We start from the raw sequence: 27,437 nt of genomic DNA, 5'->3' as shown, positions 1-27,437 counted from the left end.
CTGTAATATGTTCTTCTTTAGTTTAAGAGATAAAGCTTTAAAGTAATTGATATGGCACACTTACTTCCACACTCAAATATTCTAGTCCTCTTATAATGGAAAAAAGGCCTGGAAGATATCGCCAAAGATCTTAGCAGATGATCAATGAAGTAGATAAGTATATCACTAATATTTTGTCTTGCTTCAGAAGATTATGATTAGTATTACTATTACTGCTATTTTCTCATCTGCTTGCTGAGGTTTGTTTGATTGGCTTTTGCCTAAGATTAACAAGGCTTGGTTACAAGAGCAAATACCACGTTGTTTGCAGAATACAGAAAATTACCATTTTGTAATTGACAATAATTTATAAAAATTCCAATGCACTCTATCTTTTTGGTTGCTGAATTTTTCTCTTGGTTTCCTGGTTACTCTTGTAATAGTCCTCCATAGTTCTCTTAGTTCCTGTAAGATGACCAAAGAAAGCAGTGAATTGAGTGAGTTTGTCTGCTGGAATTTTTGCTGTTGATATGAGTTAGGCCTTGGGAAAATAGCTCCAGTACAAACAAAATCTACCAGCCAGCTTCCTCTGGTGATTTGTCACACTGCTAAGGATTTGCTGATGTCTTTTTGGTATCTCTGGCTTTATCTGACAAAAAGGAAACTGTTTGTGAGCCCACTCCTGGTTTTGTTTGATTTGTTGTCTGGAGAATGATGTGGGCACTTGGTCTTTCCTAACCTGGATTCCAAAGTATGAGTATCAAAAGTTCATCTCAAAACCTTGGTTTTCTTTTACAGTCTCTCTTCTGTTTCACTTCAAATAAAGATTTGCTGTTCCAAAGTAGAGTTCTTAATCAGTGTCTGCACTGTGGATTTGAGAGGACACCACTTTTTGTAGCAGCATATAAATCAAGTTGAACCCCTGTCTGGATGGATGCTGGGATGTACTTTTAGGCCCTTAGTCAGGGTCAGTCCTTTGAACCCTGGAAGGTTTTAGCTCCTCACCTATTGAAGGTGGCTGATTGGATTGTCTTGGTAGAAACAGGGAAAATCCTGTGCTTTCAGCACTTCTCTTGATTCCCTCTAGCAATGCTTCAGGTTTGGGCTATTCAGCTGGAGTGAGACATCAGAAAAACTCCAGTCACTGTGGCTCCCTGCTCAGGTCCTGAACATCTCCCAGGTGCTTTGCGCATTTAGACTCTCAGGAGGACTGAAGTTGAGCTTTTCCCTGTAAGTGCCTTTGCCGCCATACCTTGCTAGCTAAAGCAACAGCCAGGTTTGTTTGGTTAAGTTTCCTGCCTCAGGAGAGGCAGATTTCTGTTTCTGTCTCAGACTGGGGATGAGGAACAATAGCAATTGATGAATTCTGACTAGGAGGCGACCTATTCCTTTCACCATTGACTTTAATTTCGCCTCCTGTAGTGCATTGTGATTGCTGATGGCCTGGTAGACAAGCTTTGTCTGCATTAATAAGCCATTACATTGTAAATACCGACTTAAATCTATTAATATTTAGTCTTTTAAATAGTCTGATAGTTATTTTTTCTTGGTTTTAGTCTCATCTTCAAATGACAGATATACACAGCATAATAATTTAAAATTGAAACTTGCCAGCAATGGTTCCTTATTAAGTGACAGGTGTTGGCCTTTTTAGTGTGACATTACAAATGTTAGTATGAGCACAGATTAATTGCTTTTAACAAGTCATCTAAATCACTGAAGTTTTTAAACTGGCTTTTAGTTTACCTTATTTAAAATCACATCTGATTTGAAAACAAAAATCTATTTTTAAATTGAGTGTGTAGGCTTTGTATAATATGTGTGCTTCTTAACTACTGGTTTTAGACATGATCATTTAGAAATTTAGGTATAGTAAAAGTTTCCTATGTTGTGTAATAGTGAAAAGAATTTGAAAGATTTTTTCAAAGCTGAAGGGCCTGCAGGTTTTTGTGTGATGTGCCTATTTTACCTAGTTATGGTTCAATAGGCTATGATTTCTTAAAATAGTAAGTCACTTCTATTTCTCACTTGTAATAAGTAATTCAGTACATTTCTGTAATGTAAAACATCTTTCAAATGGGGCTAATTGACTTTGGTTTCTTTGTAAGTCCAGTAGAGTCAGGATTTAATTTCTGGTTTGTGTGTCGCTTCACTTCGCTGTTAAGATCTGAACTTGGAAAAAGATTTGCAAAATAGGTATGCCAAGTAATTTAAACACTTACAGTGATTTAAATAGCTTGTAAAGTAAAACTTGGCACTCCCATAGATTATCTTTTTATCAGAGAGAAGTCTTTCCTTGAGAAATTAATTTAAAACTCACGTACAAGAAGTATGAGGTTTTATTCCTTTCATTTCAATGTGGATCATATTTTCTCCCTTCAGCTTTCTGTTCAGAATATGCACTTTAAATTGTGGGATGAAAGTCACATACTTGTGTTAGATGGTTTTCTTTATTTTCAAGGATGGTATTGGGGCATGCAAGTAGGATGCTTTTTTTATTCTGTCATCTTCTCTGCAATCTCTACTTCGTGCTCTACGTGATGTGCTGGTTGCTTAGCAATCCAAGCTACAGACTGCAGCAGGCTGTTGCAATACTACTGGTATTTTTCTTCAGTTTTGCAACCATTTTTTTCTGCATTTTTCTTCTGCAGTATTGCCAGTGTTCAAGCATGCATTTTGGGAATGAGAATTAAGGCCTGAAAATTAACCATAAATGGTACATGCTGATCGTTTCTTATCCTGTAATGTACCTTGAGATTATTTTCTGGAAATAAATAATTGTTTTAGTTTCAAGGCCTCTCTGTATTTGTAGGATATTGATGTTTAGAAGCTTCATTTAAAGAAGCTACCTGGAAAATCCATGTTTATTGGAGCATGTATTTGCTACATCTGGTCCTGTTCCCTTCTGCACATGGCATATATTTGATATGTCTTCCAGTGAGTGTGTACCTCTGCTTTATTGAGAAGCCCGTGGAGAGAGCAGAGTTGTCTTCCTTATTCTGCCGTCTCTGAAGTGTATTGAGCAATGTTGGCAGGAAAAGTGTAGCCTCAGCTTGAGTGTGTCTGTCGCTGTGTGACTCAAGCAACGATACAGGCTCCTCCATAGCTCTATAAATTTTGAGCAGATGTTCCTGAGGCTGCAGATTTTCTTCTTCCCTCAGCAAGAGAATAGTGTTTTTGGAGAGATGGAGAGATTTTCTCCTTGCATTTCAGAGGAGCTTTAGCTGGATGCTGTTAGGTGTACTCTTTCAATGGAAGGAAGTAAGTCTTGGTGTTTTCCAGCTGAACACACCTAAATTAATTTTTTCCACCAAAAAAGTTTCCAGTTTCCAAGCAGTTGTGAATCCTGCTCTGCAGATAATGATCCAGGCTCTCTTTTTATACACTTCAACTTTCCAACTTCTTATGACTGAGGACTGCTGCTGGGTTACTATACCTATTCCATTTTTCTTTTGAATAAATAGAGAATTTAAGCCTTCAGAATTATTAGTATTATGTTTCATGGTAGTAGGGCCTATCAAACAGGATTTAATCTTTGAGGAATTGTCCTTTTGGTTTCCACAGCTCATCTGAAAGTAGCAGGACTTTCTCTTCTCATATAATAGAAAATTAAGTCTTCTGCCCTTAAATTTGTTACTTCTTGCACAAATAATCAAAAATCCACAAATAATCAAAACAGATGTGCATATTTGAATATTTCTTCAAACAATTTCACGTTTTAAGAGCTGAAATAGCACAAAATAACTCACGCTACTAGTTTGTTCCATCTAAGGAGCTTTTAGTGCTCATGTTGTAAAATATCTATCTGATTCTACAGCTTTTTTTTTTTTTTTTTTTTCTAGTTTGAGAGTTAGAGGGTGGGACTCTTGCATTTTACAGACAAGCTATTATGTTCCTTAAATTGTGGAATACCAGTTTTGTCAAGAACATTTTCAAGTCTTCTAGAGACTTTCTGTGGTATTGTGGGTATCTACTCACCCTGGCTAAAAAATACATTTACAAGTACATTTAGTACTTTTTGTCAAAACTAGGTACTTTCTTGACTGCAAATATAAATGAATGAACACATCTGATCTGCAGTAAAAAAACTGTCTGTTTTTCAAGAATACATGGAGGCAATAAATTCCATCTTTTAATACTAAAGTATTTGCTAGTTAAAGACCAATTTATTGCCATTATTTCAGCTGTTTCAGTTGCTTTTAGGCTATATGGGGAATGCCAATGTGTTTTAAAATGCCTTTTTTTTAATGAGCTCTTTTTATTGTAGAGTGACTGTGAAATGCTAATGTGAAAGACAGGAAATTTTGGTAACAAAAAGCAGCATTGCAAGCCCTTTATTAAAATCCTGACTGCTGCCTTTGGTTGCTATTTCACCACTTTTCCATGTGGAAATGGGTAGCACTCACATAACAGAATAATAATTTTCCTGTGTTAAGCTCTTTTGCTTTATAGTAACTTATGCTTTGATTGCATTTGATTAGATTAAGATATATTTAGAAAGACTTAACTGCTGGGTAGTGCAGTCCATGAAAGAAACAATTTGTAAAAACCTGCAAAGTCAAGGATATTGGGAACAGGATGGGAAGATGAAGTTTTATTAAAGCACCTTTGCTATCACCGTTCCCTATGTACTTTACCACTAGCCTTAGTTTATAACAGCTAGATGTTTAGCAATTGCATCCATCTCAATCAGGAGATGGACAAGATTGTCAGAGTCTAGTGTACTTTATTTTAATTTTCAGCTGTGTACTAAGCTGAGAAGGCACACCAGAGCTGAGCAAAGTGTTAAGAGTTGTCCAGGGTTCAGAACTCCAGACACATTACTGCTGATTTCAAACCCCCATCCCTGGCTTTGGTGGCTCAGTGTGGGATCCGTGGATCCCCCTCTGTGGGCAGCAGCAGGAGCTGCCTGCTCCCTTGGCTCCCTGGATTTTCTTCCCTGTAGGTAGATTTTCTTTCAAAAACAAGAAACTTCCTGAACCTTGTTACTGGTTCAAGAATAAACCTTCCTTAAGCATCCTGTAAAATGCTTGTTCCCCAGAACTAAAATTTGCAGGTTGCAATTAACATTGGGGAATATGGAAAGGGAAGGACTAATTTTGACTTGTATTTTGAATTTTGCCATGGCATCTTGTAATGTCATTTCTGATTCTTTTTGTTACTCTGTATAACTTGGAGATGTCAAACAGAAAAGTTTTGTTTCCCTTCAATGATGGTACCATGGATTGTAAAAGCAAAACGCCTCTCCTGTTGTAAAAAGGCTCTCTATTTATTGCCACTGAAACATGCTTTTCTACAGTTGTTTTTTTTTAAAGTAAATTTCTGTTAAATTACCTGCAAGGTTTACATTTGTGTATTCGCTTGACCATATATCACAAGGCTGGAATATTGACAGCTAGTTTTTGAATCTTGATTATATGCTAAGAGGGCTTGGTGTGTCTTAAGTTGCATAACTAAGAAGTTAGAATTGCACAGATAATTTTTAGCATCTGAGCTGGAGTTCTCAACACTTATAATTTGCTTATGAAGTATGTATGTGTAATAATTGAACATGAACATACTCTGTCTGTTTTAATATAGAAGTGTTAGGAGTGAAATCCAGTGAGATGCACTCTTGAGGCTCACCTTGAAGTCAGTAGCCAAACTGGTGTTGATGAAGGACTATTGAATATTATACAGAAGTAGTGTTTTCTTGGCCCTATTGACAACACCTTCAGAAAGATTGCTTGGATTTTTTCCTTCCTAGAAGTAAGCATTTTGCCAACAATTGTTAGTTGATGAAGGGAAAGCTCTACTCTTACCTTAGGAGAGCAAACAGAACTTGGGTAACAATGCACCTAAGTAGTTTGAAGCAAGTGGATGATGCACGGACTATGCTTTTTAAAGCAAATTGTTTGGAAGTCAAAGCATTGCTTTTGTGGTAGTTCTAAAGGGTTTCAGAATTTCTTTGGTCAGGTGTATTTATTTGGAGTAGAAATTACTGGAAAACTCTGGATCACAGCACTGCATATAGAGAATTGCACCGTGATTGTTGTGTTTGGGTTTTGAAATAACAGTATGTTGTTGCAATTGCTTGGCTGCCTCCATTGGAAATAAGTTTGTTGTCTTGCTTTACTTGGAAAATCATGCTAAAAGCTTATGCTGCTTCCTGTTGGAAAATAGCAGTGAGTTACAAAATTAGCACATTAATGCCAATTATAAATATAATATCATCCCAGTGGGAATTTCTCCTTTTTATTCAAGAAAATGCATACGTGATGAGAAGACTTCAACTACTCTGGGAACATGAGCATATAATATCTATTCACAAATAGCTGACAAGGCAAGGAAGCAAAATTTGGCTGAAAAATCTCAAAATCAACATTCATTCTTAGGGAGGCAAATGTCATAGAGTTTCTTGCTGTATAGAGTTCTGTCAGTGGAGCAAAGATTAAATATTTTTAGGCTTTGCACTCCTTAGAGGGTCTAACTTTGGCTCTATATTTTATTTTGTTGGCGTAGGTTGCTGGATTGCTTCCTTTCCTCATCTTTTTCCCTTTTTACTCCCTTTCATAAATTGTGCTGTTTGAGATAGTGCTCATCTCTGTGTGGGAGGTCAGCGTGTAGAGAAGAGGGAAGCCTCTATTCTTCAGAGGCTTTGCTTTTGCCTTAGAAAAATTAATTTCCCAGCCAAACAGAGAATGGGCAATGACTGGGCACTGTATTTTTGTCTCTCTTGCTCCTCCTTTTCAAAAAGAAACTTTGAAAAGCCAGCAGATAGTTAATAGTCTTGGCATGGAAACCTGCAAGTGGTGGAAGCTGGCAGAAGTAATTCCCAAGTATTGTGTGTGTACGGTACTCGAGGCGGAATGTGGTGCCCTGAGCAATGGCAGACTGGCTCTGTGCCATGCTCCCTTCTCCACTTTTCTTGGAACTGCTCCTTTGAAGATCTAATTATATGGTGCCAAGAGACTCTGCAGATAGCTCAGCAATAACTCCCACTGTCGCTGCACCAGAGTTTGGTTTATTTGGGGTGCAGAACTTGCACACAAACACTAGATTATATCACAGCTATCCACAAGCTTTGGCCAGTGTCCAGAAGATACAGTATGTTTTAGTGTGGCTGTTTCTAAACTGCTAACTCCACTTAGACTTATCTGTGTTTTTCAAAAATATTTATTCACTTGATTCCTCTTGCCTCGTATTTTTTTAAAATCTACTGCTGTGTGAGGTCTGGTGCTTAGCCTCTTAACACCTTGCCAAAGACTACCCAAGTGAAGTGTCTTTCCAGATACTAAACCAAAATTATTTGACCAGTCTGAAATAGAGTGGAATTTGCAGGAGGAGAGGCCAGGAGGAAGGTGACTTTAGAGAATGATTTTTAATTGTACCGTCACTGAAGATTGTCTTTACAATTGATCAAATGACAAAATTTACCAATAAATGTTTCTCCAGAAGGGTTTATAGTAGCTGCAAATACAAGATAATGAATGCTGCTAAAGTGATTTGGGATATGATGTGCTTTCCTGCCAGTGTTTTAAAGTTTTACCCTGTTTACTGTTAACTGTTCTTGTTAACTCTTTTGATTAAGAAATGAATATTCTGTGACTTTATTATATATTTTAGAATTAGTCTCTAGAAACTAAGTTATTAAAAAGTGGGTTTTTTAGTGAAAACAGTGTTTGCTGCTGTTTTCTGTTTGCTTTGTTAGAATAAGAGGCGATAGCTATAGTACTGAACAGTGGGATTGAGAGGATCTTCTTGATTTGATGCTTTAAAGAGGGAAGGGAAAAGGAAAGTGTGTGACAATGGAGTGGGAATAATATGGCTAAAAGAATCTGTGGGGAAAACTGGGATGATGAACTTGGGTACAGGAGTGAGAAGTCGCTTGGTGGAAATTTGTGTTCTCAGAAGGGAGGACAAGATGAGAAGGAGCACAGTGTAGTACACGTTTGAGACAAGTGTGAGACAGAAAGTCTAGACAAGAAAGTATGTTGTAGGCCTAAAATTAACCAGAGTTAAAAGAGAAGAATATTTCTGTGACAGTGATTTTAAGTTCTCAGAAGCAGATAGAGGAAGAAACTCCAGTTTTGGAAATTGCCTTGGGTGTGGCTGAGGGCTGAAGTTCAGAAGGATAGGAAAGCATCTTCCCTCCTTCTCCACTTAGTGTAACAAGCAGTGATTTTTTCTGTATTTTGCCAGCTGATTTCTCTTACGCAATTTCTTATAGTTGGGAAAAGAGAGCAACGTACTACATTGAGGTGTTTTAAATTTTAAAATAAATTCAATAATTTTGAAATGTAATGGGTTGAGCAGAGTTGTGTTTGGTAATGCAGATAGCTCTTGGATAGCTTTGTGAAACCTTTGGTGTACTTAATAGTGAACGCAGCTGAGGGGAGAAGGTCCGGCTGTTCTGTGCTGGGGAGGGACAGGGATGCACAAGAGCAAATAGTTACAAACTGGCTCCACGTTAATCTAGCTGGAAACAAGATGTGGTGGTATTATTTCTTGTTTGGTTTGGTTTGGTTTTTTGAGCTGGATTGCCAGAGGACAGAAACAGCAAGAAACTGAGTTGCTTCTGTGAGCTGCTGTGTTGGACTTGGCTTGTAGTAACAAGGTCTGCAGGCTCAGTATGTCCTTTCTGGTGCTGTTCCAACTGACTTCTTTTTCCCTTAAAACCACTTCATCGGTTGGTTTGTATGACATGACATGTGCTTGAACTGAAAATGAGAAGTATTCTTAAACTTACTGATTGTGCAGATAGCTGTATGTATTATTTGAATGTTACTATTAAATACTTAGTGTAATGCTTTTTGTTCATGCGATAAGACACTCAGTGTTAGTGGTAATGTTTTAGTAAATGTAACTCTCCTCTCTTCAGCACAAAGGCACGACCAAGAAAACTGTCTTCTGTGGTGCAGGAACTGTGATTATATAATTTCAAAACCGTAGCATTAAAGTGGGTAATAAAAAAATCTTGCATTAAATTTTTTAACGTATGCATTGAAAAGTGCACGTAAATGAACATACACTGTGTATGTGCAATAATGTATGTCCTTTCCTTCCTTAAATTTCCCCAGGTATATGTGGAATTTGATGACCTTGAATGGGAAAAGCGAGAATGGGTTAAAGTTTATGAAGATTTTGCAGCCTTCTTGGTGGAGTACCAGCTGGTCTGGGCGAAAAGAAAGGACCCAAGCCAGACTCAGGGATCAAAGATCAAACAAATTCAATGGCCTGCATTGGTAAGATACTTTAATAGTTGCATTTACTAAAGCATTTAAGTCCCTTTAATTCTGTCCTTAAGGAACTGTCTAGGTTACTCCAGTGATGGTGGGAAGTGGTGAGCATGGAGGGGGAGAAGGGTAAGAAAGGATAAGAAAAAAACAAGTAAAGCATGTTTGTGTTGGAGGGATGGAGTGATGTGATAATAGTCACTCTTCTTCCTTTTTGAATCAACCTAAAGCGCTGCAAAAGTGGTCTCTGAGCGATATAATAGGATTAATGTCAATTTACATAGTCAAAGCATCTTTCAAATATAAACTTACCAGTAACACATCTTACTGCTCTGGGGAGGATTGAAATTAAGGTGAAAAATAAACACTTAAGCTTGTGATACTCTCAGCTTCCACAAAGAAGGTATCTGAAATTCAGGTCAGAGTTCAGAAAGACGAGAAAAGATTAATCAAGTAAGTGGTAATTGTTTGCCTGGTTTATGAGGTGATACTTGTGACTCTGTTCTTTCTGGATTGGTGCCCAAGCATTTAAAGCTGTTGAGATAACTGCTAGGAGGCTGTGTGCATTTGTGACATGCCTTTAGATATATCTGATGAGATAATCTCAAAAGCATTAAACAAGTATGCCTTTTTTCTCCAAAGAAACTAGTGGCGCTATCAGAGCCTTCAGAAAAGCCAAATAGGTGTGAGATTTTGGGAACCTCCTGTATTGGATGATTTTGCTTTGTATGCAGCTGGGGAAGATTCCTCACAGGCTGGTGGGGGAAAGGGGCCTCCAACAAATTTGTGAAAATGATGAAGGGAAGTCTTAGATATATTTGATAATAAGCTTAACATCTGTAACTTTACTCTTGTTTTTTTAGATATTTAAAGTCAGAATAAATTTAGATGATTTTTTTCCTCTGGCTTTTGCTGGAAAAAAACATTAAGAATACTCTTCATATTCTTGTCTCTGAGCACCTCTTGGATTTCTTGGAATGCTGCTGCAGGATAATTTTTTTGAAGCTGGGGTGGGAACAGTCACGCTGAAGGTCATGAAGCAGTCTGATCCAAAAAGCCATGGATGATTTGGGATTGACTTACTCTTCTTCAGTTAATATTCCTGCTTGACTCAGTTTGTATGCTTGTGCTAATGTACTTGAGTAAAGTACAAAAATTACCTTTTTGGATGTACAGGCTGTCATAAATTTGCTTGTGCAGGCAAGTTAGTATATCCTTCAGCAAGAATTTTTAGTTTTAGGGAGACATGCCATTTGCTCTTTGAAACCACCCATCTCTCCTTGACTGAGATGGGTATTTTAAAATCTGTTAAAAACTTAGCTTAGTACCTAAGTACTCTGCTCTTTTACATGCTTTTAATCTCACCCTCTAGGACAGAGATGCTTCTGTCTGGCTGCTGATCCTGTCCACAAGTTGGAAGTATGTATTTGTTAATGTGTGAAAGTGTTTAGGTTGAACCTTTCTCCCAGCAGACGCTTTTATCAAACAAAAAGGCAAGACTTTTTCTTCCATCTCTCTCTTATCCATTCCTTTTTTTTTTTTTTTAATGCTTACATTCTTAAGGCAGCTGATAGGCATGAGAAGGAAGGTTTTTAAAAGATCTGCCTCCTGCTTTTACAGTTAAAAAGTTGAAATCGTATAGTCTGAAATGAGGCTCAAATAGCTTGTTAGGTCACAGTTTTCAGATGTTAAGGATGGCAAGTTCTCAGCATTTGTACTTGGCCTGCCTGCAGATGTTCTGGCAGTTGTTTCCTGAGTCAAACCCTCAAGTCATCCATTCCAGAAGAACCATATTTGAGGGAAAGTACAGATACAGGATATTAGCTGTAGTTAGAACAGATTCCTTCTGCAGAGACCTCCCAAGGTTTTGCTCAGTATCAATAACAACTCTGAGTACACTGTGGTGTGGGGAACAGTGAGGGTGCTCAAACTTTTGGGTTTTGTCACCAGACTGTCGAAACACTCTGGTGGATTAAAGTGGATGAGCTCCGTGAAGGTTTGTGTGGTGTTTTGGTTGTGGGGGCATTTTTTGTTTATTTTCCAAAACAGGACTTACTAAAAAAAAGAAAACGTGGAAAAGGTGGTAAAAAAATTGATTTGCCAAACAGCAGTAGGAATATTTGCACTTTTATGTGAAATCCTAAGTGTGGACATGTTAATACGCACATTTTGAAAAAGCTGAGTCTTGATGTAGCCTTTAAAGGAAAAGTCTCAAGCATTCCCATGCATGTGAATGATATTGAAAATAAATCATACCAAAATAAAAGTTTTTCATACAGTTTTATTTTGGATGCTAACATAAATGCAGCGAAGCAATATTTTAGAAAATTTTATGTAGTATTTCTCTAGGATCTTTGCCTTCAGTGGAGTGAATGAAAACTGCTTGCTTATTTAGATGGTTCTTATCACCGTCTCCTCTTCTTTGATTAATATACCCTGTGTTTACTGTATGGTATTCAGGCCTGATCAGAAGACAAGGTCTACAGTTGCTGTGGAGCTTTCTATGTGTAGTTATCAGTCTAGTGTCTGAGTACTCCACAATTACTGATTGCTTTCATCACTCAGTTGTGTGATATGATGTAATCTCCACTTTACAGATGAAATTTCTAGACTGCAAGTTGTTCACAAATGTTGCTATTTTAAAATGCCAGAGTGCCTGAGGTGCAGCTATTCCTGAAAGCACAGCATCCACTGACCTTGTGTAACTGTGCTTTAAGGTTTTAGGCTCTATAGTCAGGCTGGGAAAGGGACCAGATGGGAAGTATTGTCTCTTTCTCCTTGTTTAGAAACTCAGTAACAAGAAAGGGGTCGACTATCACCTGAATTCAGTTTCTCTCATGATGAGATTATCTTTTTTTAAGTGAAGTTCCTGCCTCAGGTAGAGTTGGCTGTAAATGAACCTGGAGCCCTATAAGGAGCTTCACTGTGATGACTTCATGTGACTGGATACCTCTGTCACTGTGCAAGGCTGAGAAGGAGGGAGGAACTGTAGTGCCTCAGGCTGTTCACGCTGTTATCAAATGCTTTTCCCTCTTGTGAGACCATTTCCTGGGAGCATTGGAGGACTTGTCTGCCTAGCTGGTGTAATTGGAAATCACCCTGCATGTGAGGTGTCTGCAGTCATAGAAGAAAAGCCTGTCAGGAAGCCTAAAGAAATGGCAATAGTGATAAGCAATGTCCGTGTATGTGTAGCCTGGATATTGGGGAAAACAAATGTTTGGTAAACAGTGTTTGCAGTTTACCTTACAGTAATAGAGATGCTTCACAGATGTCAGTGCAGGAGAAAACTTCGTGGCCAAAGTGCTAGCATAGGAAAAAATAAAAGTATGGATTTTGAAAAAAAAGTGTAGGTAAGTGGAAGTGAGTGGTGTGCCTTCCCACATTAAAGGATTTTAAAAAGTAGCCAAGAAAAGGTGTTGAAGTTGAAGGCATCAGTTTGGGTTGGTAGATAAGGGAGGGGTGCATGTCACAAAGATACAGAAAGGGAGTAGTGATACGCTCAAAGTGGTGGGTTAAGGGAATCACCAGTACTTCAATAATGAGGCAGAACTGGGTTTTGAATTTCTCAGAAATAACTTTGCATCAATTGACGTGATGAATAATTTTTTTGACCTATATGTACATAAAGAATAGTTGTATTTTAGCGTGAGTAAATTAATTTATCTATGTAGAAATAGTTTGGGTACTGTGATGTTAGAGATCAGTGATAAAATCATGCCTATGATATAGTTCAGTGTGAAGTCTTAGGAATATGGTGGTATCCCCTCAGCAGCCAAGAGGAGAGATGGAAGTATGTGTGTGGGCAGGGTGACAAATTGGAGCCAAGGTTTTAATGTGGACTGAACAGAATGCTTCTGTGAGCTGTCAGTTTGAATTTAATTACTGCCTCTCTAATTGCACATTAAAATATCTAGAAAAAAAGCGTAGAGGGAGAAAGATGACAAAGGATAGAAGCAGCTAGAGACATTTTAGAGAGTAATATAATAATGTGCAGGAAAAGTTTTAAGGTGATAGACTTATTAGCAGAGGGCACTGTGGAAGAAACATAGCAGCTCACTTTTTTTCACAGCATCAACTGTACATGTTTTAGGCATAGGAAGGTGCAGGCTGAGTGTCTTTTTCTTAATAATTTTGTTTGGGAAGAGGGTTTTGGAAACCTGAATGATATGTTGAAACAAAAATTTATTATTGAAGGTCTACAGATAGAAATGAAAGAAAGACATTTCAGACAGACATTTTAAGAAGCATGTTCCATCATCTTGGAAAGAAAATAAGGAAAGAACAGTAATGGAAAATGCAGTTATGATTAAATGAGTTTAAGGTTGATAGGTTATGGCAAGTTTGTGCTTTCAGGTAAAGGATCTAGCAGAACACAGGAGATTGGAAAGAAAAGGATTGGAATTTAATATAGAGAAAAGTGAATGCATTGAATGAGAGCACACATGAGAAACTTCAGCAACAAGAAAGGAAGAGGCTGTTGTAGAAGAGAGAAGGAAAAGTATTATCTTATTTTGGCCTTTTCCTTTTGGAAGAAACTAGTGGTCTTGTCCAGGACAGATATCAAAGGAGTAAACAGTTTGACACAGTCTACTGTGATGAAAAACAGGACTGGGGAATGGTACATTTAGCTGGCAGAGCAGAGCTGGGTGCCTGGGATGTTGATGAATCAGGGTGTTTCATGTGTTCTACTGGGTATGCCTTGTTTTGAGAAGTCTCTGTTGCCTTTTTTTATGCCTGTAAACCAACCAGTACTGCTTGTGAATTCAGTATGAATCCATATGTAATAAACCAGAAAAAATCACAGTTTGTTGCTCTGAATATGAAGACAATGCTTCATTAGCTTTAGAATACTCACCTTGTCAAACCAACAGATTTATCCTTTGGTCTCAACTAGTACAAAGGCCTGCAGTAACTATCATTCTCAGTTTGGGGTTGATATACAGCAAGAACTAGTTCTCCTGCAATTCTGTGTTTCTGAGGAATATATAGATAAAAGCTAAAATATATTTTCATGAGGAGATTCTGAATATTCATATCTCCTAAGGTAGGGAGGCTGGAAGAACAACTCAACCTCCTCCTTGCCCCAGTAAAAAAGACAAGAGCATATCTGTTTGCCTGTCTATCTTTCTTGGAACAAGTGAAGTCATTGCTAAACCAGTGGCTTGAGAACAGTCTTTCCTGGGACTCTGTGCAGGTCTCTGCAAGAAAAAGGAGCTTTAGCCAGACTTAAAGCAAAAACAAGGACAAAGAGTGAATCTTCAGTGGCAATGACGAACCCTTTTCCATGGTGAGAATCTGGAGCTGATTTACAATGGCCAGTGGCACATGTGGGACTGTGGGCCTTCAGTCTGACTGTCATGCTAATGAGGAGAAGAACAAGATGAGGTTTGTTTTGGGTGGTAGTGGATGTGTTTGTTCTGGTTAGATGTGAATGAGTCCGATGTGTTCCTGTGCTGACTGCATGTTACTTGGTGGTAAAGTGTATGAGGAGTGGCATTCTCGGACACATGGAAGAGAAGGTTTGTCCTCTGACCTTATGTAGCCTTTTCCCTCCTCCCTCTCTGCCCCTCTGGCCCAGCTGTCAATTGCAGAATCCCTTTGCTTGACTGCATTCAGCTTCAGCTGCTTTGACTGTGTTGGATTTTGAAGCAAACACTTTTAAAGTGCCAGTTTATTGGCATTTGTGTCATGATTAAAGAAGAAACTGTACAGTTTCTACAAGCTTCTACAGGGCTTCCAGAGGTCATTGAGACAAATCAAATTCTTACTTTTTGGCATGATAATGGAAAGTAGAACAGGTTCCTTGTTCATTTCTGTTTATACTGTGACATACTATCACTTTTTCACTCCCCCAAGGATTTGTTTTCTTCGTCTTGATGATCTAATTTTAGCATTTCTGAGTACGTTCCTCTTTTATATGTTGATCCCATGGCTCAGATTGATCCCTGTCAAAATAAGGAGCTTCTATAGGTTTTGCTAACGTTTCCCCTGCATATTCAGTTACTTCATTGCAGCCTGTTCTCTCTCTGCACTATGAAAAATAGAGGTATACACTGCCAGATACTATGATTAAATCCTCAGCGGACACTCGAAATACTCCAGCAGTAAAAAGAAATTAATTCACAAAGGATTACTGTGTACATGGAAAGTAAGGCAAAGAGAAGACTTGGTCTTCTGAGTCCTAAAAATAAGTAAAAACTTCATGGGTATTTCAAAATTTGAGGGGAGGAAGTGCTGCAGCTTCCAGGGAAAACAATCAAAAACTAATAGTGTTTTTTTCAGGTACTCCATTCTCTGCTTCAGAATTCTAATGCTTGTATCCCTTGGTAATATGGGGTAAAGATAAGATATATGCAATAGAGGAGAAAATGTTTGGAAGCTGTCAGTTTCTTGGAAAACTTTACAGCTTGGGGAAGAGAAAATTTAAGTAACTGACTCAGCAGAGTATAAATGACCTGATTTTTGCTGCATTGTGAAAGACAGTAACATGCAGAAACAGCACTTGGAGATGGTTCAAAGATGACTTTGTTGGAGAGTACGTTACTGTAATACTCCCACAGAACATAAATGTCTCAAGCAGTACCACATCCCGCCTGTGTACTTTGGCACTTGCTGCTTTTAAACTGCTGCATACTGGGAGTCACTGCTCTCCATGCAACCTTCCAGGGAGAGGCCATTACCTTCCCAGGACATGCCTCAAATGAGGAGCAATAAATTGAAATCTACCTCCCCAGATGCTTTGTTATGAAATATGGGTGTTGCCCTGTGGCTTCCCACTCTGGAAATGAATGATGGGGTGGAAAGCCTCACTGCAGTGCTGTTTCCTATGGTGCTTTCTGTGCACTTTACAGTACTGCACTGGTTGTTTCAAAGTTTTTTCTCTTGAGATGTTGGCTAATAGCAGTCTTCCTTTTTACTTTCTTGTTCAACTTCCACTTGTAAGCAATGGGGATGCTTGTTTTGTGTGAAAGGATTTAGTTTCGTAAAAGCTTGCTTACATATATAAAATAAGTGAAATTTTTTTTGTAGTTAGAGAAATCTGCTTGAGTATGTCACAGCATCCTGGATGTCTTTGTACCTCAGCTTCTTTCCTGCTAGTGAAGCACTTCTTGTTCCCCAAGGGTTGTGCCAGTTAAAAAATCTTAGACACAGTTTAGTGTCCTCCATCCTCAGCTGTAACTGCGTGATGCTCGCAGTTGAGTGTGCCTCTGTCTCCTGCACCTGTTCCTCAGTCAGACAGCAGTGAAATGCTGGTGATCATTTACATGTCTTTCTGGAAAGGACAGACATAAAGCATCTTGAGGTTCCTTATTCAAGCTTGGCACTTGAAGCAGAGCAGTTGAAGCCACAGCTGCAGGGAGCTCAGTGCAGAGTGACTGCTTGCATATTGATATTTATAACTGTTGCTGAGACCTAGACTGGTTTGAGATATGGTTATACTCCTGTGGATAGCCCAGCCAGACTGGAGTTAGTGTCAGTGTATCTGAACTGTGTTCACACTTTGGCTTCAGTGCTGACCTGCTGCACAGCTTCTTTGTGTAGAAGATTCTGGATTCTCTGGAATTCACTGGAAAGTCTTAAGTATTTGATTTTTTTTTTCAACAGCCTTTATGAGAACAAAATTTTCACTTGTGCTGAAGAAAACAAATTGCTTTGTAGCTGTCTAGATCATCTGCACTTTTTCAGTGAATTAGAAAGATCATCTCTACTTTGGAGATACCACAGTGAGCAGGATATAGGCTGGTAGATGCAGGTGGTTATTTCAGCACAGTATTGTGGAAATTCAGCTTCCAGACTTTGAGCTTCGGAAGATGACTGTGTATCTCCATCAGACTCATCACTCACAGTCCTACTTGTTGCTGTTTATATAAATTATGACTTGTAATATAAATCTTTACATTATATGTATATATGTGTGTGTGTGTATTTATAGATCCTGTGTATAGAGATATACACATAGACAGAATATTTTTCTCTATATGTTAAAAACATTTTTAAAAGCCTGTCTTTTGAGGTATACCTGTTGAGAGTCTATACAGTGAGGGAGAGATGTCAGCATGGTACTTGTCCTCCATCCCAAGAGTGGCTGTCCAGAGTAAGGAAAGCTGTGCCAGAAGACCTCCATCCCCAGATCCTGCTCAGTGTTTCTCTGGCAGGAGGAGCAGCTGGGCTTCACACCTGTCAAATCCACTTAGCAGCTAATTTTGAAAGCCACCCACTCTTCAAATCTCCACTGCTGTTTCTGTGCATTAATAACTTGTCAGCTGTGCAATACTGAAGCACTGCTCTCATCATGCTTACTTGAGTAAGATAAGTTATGGAAAGCATAATTAGATTTTTATGAGTTTCGTGTTCTTCTTTCCCAGAATTCCAGCAGTTTCTTCTGTGCTTAACAGTGAATGATACCATGACGTGTTGTATGAAGTCTCAATATCCAAGTTACACATATAGCAGTGTGGAAAACCCACCCAAAACATGCAGGACTTTCTCTGTAAAAGGTACTTCAGTAGGTTACATAACTGTGGATATACAGGACCTGGTGCATTCCTGTTCCATTCTCATAGAGCTGAGACATTGGACCTTTAGGTGAAATTCATGTCTCAATAAAGTAAAAATGTTGCAGTCAGGACCAGACACTGTGTTTTCCTAGTTTAGGTTAAAAAAAAAGTATTTTTTCTGTCTTTTTCAAACGAAGGAGGTGTTTTTGGTATGCTTAAGAGAGTGTATCCTTGAGCTTCCCCTGAATGTGGGTTATTGACATACAAACAAAGCAACTGTTGCTGCCTGGGTCTCTCACTGATGCTGAAAGGGCTTTGCTGGTGCCTCCCCTTTTTGGCACTGCAGCTTTAACCTACCTCAGTCTCAGATCCAGAATCTCTGTCCCCTCCATTACATAAATTATTCTTTTAGTTTGCACTAAGCCCTTGTGAACTGAGCAGACATATGTGAGAATGAAGTGCTATTGTTTATTTCTATTATGCACTGTCTGTGCTTGAATTATATTGATCGCTTCTGATGTATTATTTTTTGTCAGTTTGTTTCATTTTGTCATTCTCAGGGCACTGCATTTGTAAAAGATTTTGAAATGAGATGTTGGTAGTTACCTGCTATTTACAGCAATTTCTTTTGCTGACAGATGTTGCAGGCCTTCAGTTATGCTAAAATAGGTGAAATCAAATACTTGGAGAAAAAGGTCGTAGGTGCTAAAGCATTAAAAATGGGATGTCCCTGATATATTTATCATGAGCAATCTTCTTCATACATGGCAGTTTCTTGAGGACAGGAAAAGTCAAATTTCCACAGCAACCTTGTACACTGCTGAAGTTGTTCTAGCAACAATTTGATGCTTTACATCTTGTATGTTTGCTTTTTAAATTTATCTTAACTGCTAAGGAGAAAACTGAACATAGGAAAGTTCAGGAACAGACTGTCAGCTTGAGGTATTTAACTTGCATGAGGAGAATGGCTGAGTGGAACCTGTATTTTGTATTTTTAGCATCCTAAACTTTCTGCTAATTCATTTTGTAGTAAAGTGACCATCATGTACACTTTTTTGAAAAACAAACCCTGAAGTAGTAAACCCCCTATGTCCTCAGTTCCTGACTTCACTGTCACAGGAGCAGGACTTCTGAAGTACTTGCCAGCTTTCCCCATTTTTGTATGGGAACACGTTACTTTCTGAACTTTGTGTTGCACCATTTACGTTGGCTTGGATGTGATCGGTGTTCCTGAAGCCCTTCCTGGATTTGGTGGCTCTGCATTTGCCCCAGCTGGGCAGGAGGAATGGGAGTGTTGGTTGGCTGCAGGTCATACCACTCGTGATGGCAACTAAGATGTAGTTGCTGCCTAATCATGGATTACCTGGAATTGTGAGGGAGTATTGATGGGGAGAGGAGGATAGAGGAGAAGGCTGCTGAAGGCACAGGTTGGTTTCTTCTGCTGAGCAATTTTCCTGTCCTCACTTAATACAGGTTTTATGTCTGTGCTGTGGGTTCAAAATCTATTTGCTGTGCACATGCAGAGCCCAGGGCTGAGAACATGTTTTACCACTTCCTTTCTCGTACCCTTGGATTAATATCCTTCAGCTGCTGGCCAAATCAGGAAGTTGAGTCAAGGGCTAGAAATGGCAGAGACATGTCCAATGACTTCTGAAAGAAAAAGCAAAAACTTAAACTGAAGACACTTGTGTTTCTCTTGCAAAGAGTCTGTCCCGTTAAGATGATGTCAGTCCTAAACAAATGATGAAATAACACTGAAACCATTTAATTTTTTGAAATTCGTCAGGTATCAACAAACCACTTTGTTCTCTGTGGGTTTAGAACACTTCTGGTTTTCTGGCATCTGCTGTGTGATACATTCATGTAAATGGGGGAAGGACATATACTGAAACTTTGGGTTTTGATTGTTTTTCCCCCTCCTAATTTATCTGCACTTCCTTGCAGTAAAGCCTGAGATTACTTCAGGAATAGTTATTGTTAAGTCTTTGAGGTATTGTATCTTATTTAATTTGCATTGCATGTTTAAAGTGTTGTTACATACAGTATCTTTAATACCAGAAGGTGAATAAATGTTAAGAACTATAAATTTAGGGCTATATAAAGTCTTGGGGAACCAAAGCAATTTCAGAAAAGTATTCATTAGGCTGATTTTGTTAGCAATTGAAATAGACTCCTATTGATTAGGGAATTGATGTTTGTTTGAAAGTAATATCCTTTTGCAGTAATTAATACTTTACTAGAGAAATATAGCAGACCTCATCTAACCTTGAGTAAGTCTGACTTCTTATTTACAGATAGGTGAATTATTAACACAGTTAATGATATAGTGTTTATTTTTTGTCTACCAACTCTCAGAGGGTCCACCAGTCATGGGAAAAAAAGTATTGTATTCAGGTTTTTTTGTCTTTTATTAGCTGCTACTGTGTTCAATTTTGACTACTTTATGGAAGAGTCTTGGTCTGTTAGTTAGCCAATTTTTTAATAGATCTGTATAAGAAAAAATTAATTATTCTTACATATAATGTATCATTCTGAAAAAAATCCTGACAGAGTATTTTAATTTGAAATTTCTCATCAATTTTGAGTCTAGGACATTGGGTAAGTACCTAATTTCTTTTAATAAATGATGCAAAATTATATTTCTGTTCTTGGCTCTAGTTTCAGATGGGTTTGAAAAATTCATACATGTTTAATTTGAAGGGCTTTACTGAGATTTTAAATGCATTTACTGAATTGCTGCAAACTGTATTAGCACCATCACAATAGGAATAAACTACTGATTAGTAGGGCTGATTGTGACTGGATGGATGTTGTTGGAATCACTGAAACATCCTGAAATGAGCTGAATAGTACTTCTTACCATTGGCTGATATATTTAGTTATTTTGAAAGTATAATAATAAAACTTTATATTAATATAAATACAGCTAAAATCTCTTTGTGTTCTACAGAATTTTTTTGCATTTGAGTGTGACCAGCTTTTTAGGGAACTATGTTCCTGTGTGTTTTGGTGAATTTGCTGGAATAGGAGATCTTTGTAGGTCTCTTCCAACTCAGCATAATCTATGATCAGCATGATCCTATGACTCAGTGTTCTGTGAGGCTCTTAACAAAATAAAGCCTGTTGGTTTTGGTTCCAGAATTTCTATTTGTCCACATATGCTCTTGCTTGTAGAAGTACTTTTGCTATTCTAAATTACAGTACTTTTAGTACCTGTAGTACTTTAGTCCAAATTATTCATTAAACTTTTTAATTGCTTCTAAATTTAAAATCAACTCTTTTTTTTTTTCACATTATGATTACATAAAATGCTACAGAAATGACAGGATATATCTTTGTAGCTTAGAGAAAGGGGAGTTTGAAAATGCACCATAAGACACTTCCTTTCAGGAATCTTGTTAGTAGTGAATTGTACATGAAGAAGCATCAGCACCTCTGTAAAGTGCTTGTATGATTTTACTGGGATCAGATGCTTTACTGAAGTTTGAGGCAAGATGCTAATCCTTTTAATCCTGAAGAATGGGTATCCCCATTCTTCAAAACCACCCCTCCAACCTCCCCTTTTGAACTATCTCCTTCTGTTATAGATTACTTAGGACATACCTGATCGATTCTGTTTTACTTCCTGGGTAAGACACATTTACAAGGTGGTAATGAATTGATTGTTTACTGGCAAGTAGAGTGGTAGGCATTTGTGTGCAGTCATCTCCTAAGATTCCTGGCCCAGTTTATTCAGGAGCAGTACTTGGGGCAGTTATGGACAATTGTGGAGGGATTACATTAAGTCAGAGATGTCTTTTAGAACTCTGTCATCTTGAAAATAACATAAAACCAAAACAGAATCACCGTGTGTGTTTATTTATTGATGTTTTCCTACTGTCTGTTAAGATGCTGTCCTGTGGTAAAAAGTAGTTATGGGTTTGAAATTGCATCAGAACTTTCATTGAACTTCCTGTCAAACTGATCTCAGGCTGTCACCCAGACAGGCAGAACTGTATGAACCTCCACCAACACCATCAGCTTTGCTGGTGAAGGTGGCAGCAGCAGTGTCTGATCAGTCAGGACTCTGGTGCACTTCCAGCAGAGAATTGTGTACAGCTGGAATTGCAGGTGGAGAGATCATGGATGGTTTTTATAAGCCTGACTAATATGTGCAATATACAGAGAACTTGCTGTGACTCTGCTGTTTTTCCTCCCCCAAAATGTGGTCAGGCAGAAATGTAGCTCTGATGTATGTCTGAATATGCAGCAATTTGTGTTTCCTTTAAACTTGGATAATCTCAGGTGAGTTTTTGTTAGGGAAGAATCTACAGAGTTTTCATATGGTCTCTTATTAATAGTTTTGATTTTTCTGTCCTTTATATATATCTTGGAAACCTGTGTCTTGGAAGTTAATCAACCTATGTAAGTGCTGTATATACATACTACTAGAAGGTTAGGCTTCAGGCGGGCTTGATGGCATTCTGAATTGATCATATGGTTTTTCTATGCCAAGTTGTTCTTCCTGTGTTACTGTCAAAATACCCAATGAACTGTAATTAATCTTATTTTTGCACACAGCTCTGAAATTACTGCCACTGCTGTAGAATGCAGTTTTCAACATCTTTGGCTGCTGCAATTGCGCAGTCTTTTACTTGGAGTTCCTTCAATACAAATGACATTATTGGCACATGTAGGATTGTATGCTGGATTATTTATTAGAATAACCAGTGTACTTTTTATTGTGCCTTTTAAATCCTCTGAATATCTAACCTAAACTTCCTTTCACAGTGACAAAATGACCAGTGTCATATCCTTAAATGCTGTAAATGCTCATGGAATGTACAAATGAAAGCAGCAAGGGCAACCATTCCACACATCCAGGCAGGGAAAGTTGGTGTTATTGGGTGTCATTTGGCTGCTCTGTATTTGCCTGCTTTTGGGGCTGGTGTGGATGACTCTCACCTGCCCAGAACACTGGAAAGCTGTAAGCTGTTTTGTGTCCATACCACATCTTCCTGTTAGTGTTATTTTAATCAGATTTTGGATAGTAGGGAAGATAGACTGGCTTTTTCCCTGGTTTTACAGGATTCTAACCCCTTTTATATGTTAATGGTATTGTAGCATATGTTTTAGTGTATATGTTTACAGTGAGACACAGACAGGTCTGGTTTCTTAATCTGTGTAATTTAACTGTATAAAGAAAATACAGGTCTGTTACTTGGCCATGGATATTTCTGGCACAGTAACACTATGAAAGGTAGTTATTTCCTATCAGGAAACTGGTTCTCTTTAACATATATGCACCTTTTTCACTAGTGTTAACCAGAGTCTTAGCATATCCATTGTGAATTTAAAACTCCAGCTGCAGTTTGCTTTCTTGGTACAGTTTCAGTGTAGAGTTTTCAACTAATGTCATCCAGATTTTTGTTGGTTGCCTTTAGAGTTTGTCTTTGAAATGAACTAAAAGATCTGTTTATCTTCATAAATGAGAGATGAAGGTGGGAGATAACAGGAAAGTCATTGCAAGATTTATAAAACACAGTAAATCATGAATACTGTTATGTTGGCCAGCAACAACATTTTGACTATAAAAAGTAAATGGAGAAAACCCAGTAACTGTTTATATCAAATTTCTTATGGAAAATAAGTCATTAGGCCAAAGCAGATACTTGCTTCACCCTTGAAATTGTTTTCAACAGTGATCCAAAATAGTGAGAAGCCAAAGAATATTGGTAGCCATGTATGCATGTAAACACAGTGATTTTTATTTATCAGAAATCGAGCCTCATTTTCCATTTCCAAGGCAGGCATGAGAAGGTGGGTATGAATTACCCACAAATTAACTGTAATAAGGAAGGCTAGTAAGATTGGAGTTGCTTTTTAAAGCAGTGTTGTGCTCAAACAGCCTTCCCATTAGAGTAGTGACAATAAGAGGTTAAAAAAAGAATTCTTATGTAAAGTGATATTCAATCCTGTATGTTCTCAACTGTTATAATTCTTGGCCATTGGTTCTGTCATACTCTTCAAGTAATTTGTTGTGCACAGAGTTGTTTGGGTTTTCTTAGTGCAAGGTTTTGGGTGTCCCATGTCAGACTGTAGCTTGGCTCCACCTTCACTGGATCTCCCTATGCCTTCCCTCATCCTCGCTGACTTTGATGAGTTCACCAGACCATATTTCTGTCTCTTCTGCCTTGCAGACAAAGCCTGTGCTCTCTTTGTTCTTTACATTTTACTGCTCATTGAGCTGTCCTGCACATTAGTCACCCTCTGAGGGAATGAGTTTGCAAGTAGGAGCAGTTGTGGAGTGGGGGAAATAATGTAGTTCCTGTCTGAGACCAAGTGATGAAATTCATTAGCCAAAATTTCTTTTTCATACTGGATGTTGAGAAAGGCCAGAGTTCTACCTCATGAATATTGACTTAGTAGTGCTTGGCTTTGAGATTAACAAGGCAGTTTACAGATCTGATTCACTTCTCCAGATTCATGAAACAATGATTTGCAGCCTGTTCATAGTTCTAGGCTTAGCTTTTCAACCATGAAGTCTGGAATTATAATTTTATTATTGAGAAGTCATTCTCTTGAGTAGTTTTGTGAGAAGAGATGAATTCAGTTGTCATTTCTTATGATCCAGAGGCACAGAAATAGTAGAGAAGACTTATTTTCCTCACAATTTGTCTGATTTCCAATTCTGGTAAGATTTTAGCAGTCATGCAAAAAAATTTGGCTATATGTTCTATAATTCCTTCATTTGTCTGTTGGGATTGCTGCTCAGCTGAGAAAGGATTCACTACTTCCTTTGCCTCTAGGATGCCTCTAGGATGTGCTGCATATTTTGAGATAGGAGGTTGTATCTCACTGTTTGAAAGGAGATAGCACCAGTAACAGGATAGGTGTGAAAGCAATGGAGTTGTCTACTTAAACTGCTCCTCTTTGGTTCCAAGCTGTGACTGCAGTCTGCTTTAGTTCTCTGCTGCTGTTTGCAAGCAGTGTTGGCTCTTCTAGAGCTGTCTGTGGGGCTTGGGCTGGGATGGAGGCTGCGAGCAGAGGGAAAAAGGGATTGTGGAGTTCATCCTCAAAGAACAAAAAACCCATAGGTGTGAGGGGAACTGAGGAAAGAATGCTCTGTTCCTGTGCCATTTACCACTTCTTCAGGTTGTTTTGACTTTTTGCTTCTGTTTCAGCATCAGTTTTGTCTATATTGAATTTGTTAAAAGACTCAGTCTCCAGGCATTGATGGTTTGCTCTTTTCCCACAGTAGCCAGAATGAGGTATAAACTAACACATAGCTTCCCCAGGTAAGTGACTGCTCAAGTATAAGGTCATCATCTTACAAATTCAGAGAACTGTTGTAGGAGCTCACTGGTGTCAAAAGGGGGAGTCTTTGTTCTCCCTGTTCTTTTCTCTGAAGGTGGTTTAAATGATTCTGCTCTTTCACTAGCACACATAGAGCCAACTTGCTGAGATCAATAGAATCATACAATATCCGGTGGTAGCTGCTGTCTCCATTTCCCCTTTGAAAGGAGAATTACTGCTACCACAGAAGACTTCAGAACAGGATGAAGTCCAGTAGGTTTTTCCTTTTGCTTCCTTGTAGTGATGTTTTCATGTTGTCTTTTTTGCCATTTTGGGAGGGAAGAACAAGAGAGAATACTTTTCCTTGATTCCAGGTGGTGGGTTTGAATAGAGGAGTGGATACTGAAAGAAGTATGTGTGTTTGTCTGTGCAGAGCCTCAGATTACCAGTGACATACTTGTACAGCTTTCGTCAGAGCTCTGGGAAGAAAAACTGAAAGCAGGAAACCTCCCCCACCACTTATGCATAACAGAAACTGGGGTGATAGTCACAGGCAGAGCAATGTTGTCATTTCACAAATGCATCACAATATAATCCAGGTTTGAGGAATCACTGATCCCTTTTCTGTGATGCCCACAAATTCCTCACTTTGGACACATGATCAACTCCATTCTCCTCTTCACCCTCTGTTTTCTTCCTCATTTTGCCAGGTCTTGTGCAAGGATCTGTTTAACAAGAGTGATGACTGTAGGGATGTCATCTCAGCCGGACTGGAGCTGATTCTCCATGTAACACAGAGAAAGCTTTTCATTCCCAGCCACACAACCTCTCCTGCAGTGGTTTTAGAAGAGGGTAACCAGATTTCTGAGGAAATGTTCAGATGTATTTAACAGCCTTGTGACGAGTTTCTTCCTGTGGCCATAACAGATAAAAGGTCTTCTGGACCACAGTTTTCAATCTTGTTCCCATAGTTTGGTTTTCCAGGGCAGTGTACAGAACATGCTCCTTGAGGTCAGGACCAAGGCTCAGAGTTACAGACACCTTGTCTTGTGCCATGTCCTGGCTGCTACAGCTTTGTCTTAAAAACAGTTCTTAGAACTCTTCTCCTTAAAGATTTCTCACTAGTTTCAAAACTTCCCTTCTAAAAGTGCTCCCTCTGTGGAATCTCTGGTTCTGCATTTTGCTAATTCAGCTTCAGTAACCTTAAATTTGTAAAGAAACTTGAAACCGTAATAGTCTAGACAAAAAAAAAAGTTGACATACAAATGCAGACATATGTGTCAATGTGCCATTTGTTGTTTTTCTTTTACTCCCTTTACAATGTCTGAGAGCCATTTGGTATTTCTTCACTGTCCTGGATCCTTGATCCCCTCTTGTGCTCCTCAGCTGTGTTTTCATGGAGCTGGTACCTGCTGCCTGCATAGGGTGCATGTCCCTCTTATAGCTGTGCTTTACATGTGAGCCAGTCCAAGGGCAGTGGAATGAGAGCTCTGCATTTTCTGTGGAGTACAGGATTATTGGTGAGAATCTCCTTTATGTAGGCTTTGTTTTTCTCAGAGGACAGGATGTTTGATTTGTTGAGTTCCTCTCCACAGCTCCCTTTTGGAGCTTGAATGCCATGTTCCAGTATTGTCTGTACATGGTCAGTCACAGCAGTTCACAGGACACACAGGATGCAGCTGCCTCCAGGAAATGCTTCTCTGGAGTGGTGAAGGGCACATTTGCATGAGACAACTCGTGTTCAGTCACCTGATGAGGGTGCAAGTCACCATGGCTAAAATGCAGGCTTTTCCCATGTCTGCTCATGTGCCTTTGCTGCTTTGTCTGCTGGTGAGGAAGGTGGTGAGAAGAGGTGGGTTGTGGCCGGTTGAACAAGTCTCCTGTGGATCTCCTTGCCCCTGTGCAGCTGGGGAGGCTGGCAGAGACTCCCACTGGCTGTGAGTCACAGGTGGCTGTGCTGTGCTGTTCTTGGGTATTGCCAGGATGGGAGCTGACTCCTCACAAAATCCCACCGGGGCTGGTGGTGCAATCCCCAACACGCTGTGCTGACATGGCACAGGAATGAATAACATCTCTGAGAGGAGCATTCCCGGGACCTTCTAACAACTTAAATACTACCACAAAGCCTATTATGCCCCTAGGATGGTGAACATGATGTTTCAGCCTCTTGTTCATCTCACTTTGAGAGATAAAGGATCATGATTTGGATGGGAGAGGAATAAATTACTTGATGAGTATAAGCAACTCTCACAAATATATTATAAGGGTGAAATATTGGCAGTTTAGGTGTTTTTAGTGGCAAAACCATTGTAAATTGATCTTTATTACAGTATGCAGGCTGTCTTAATTTGCAGAGTTGTCATTAATTGTAAAAACAGATAGAGGCATGAAAAGGCTCTTTGAACTAAATGCCAAAACCACATGATGACTTAACAGATCTTGAATTTATGGAGCCCAAATTGGGGAAAGG

General features: G+C 38.8%; 1 protein-coding gene across 1 annotated transcript in view; it reads left to right on the top strand.

The window, feature by feature from the left end:
- JMJD1C (jumonji domain containing 1C) overlaps positions 1-27,437 on the top strand; it is a gene marked incomplete at its 5' end in the record, with an annotated part of 157,877 nt that overhangs the window by 42,074 nt on the left and 88,366 nt on the right. The window contains one exon of the mRNA XM_083866739.1: positions 9,039-9,203. Within this exon, the coding sequence (XP_083722865.1) occupies positions 9,039-9,203 (165 nt within the window). The remainder of the gene's footprint in view (positions 1-9,038; positions 9,204-27,437) is intronic.

Source organism: Zosterops lateralis (genome assembly GCF_965231275.1).
Source record: "Zosterops lateralis genome assembly, chromosome: 8".
Classification (NCBI taxonomy): domain Eukaryota; kingdom Metazoa; phylum Chordata; class Aves; order Passeriformes; family Zosteropidae; genus Zosterops; species Zosterops lateralis.
This window is presented reverse-complemented; position numbering and strand designations above follow the sequence as displayed.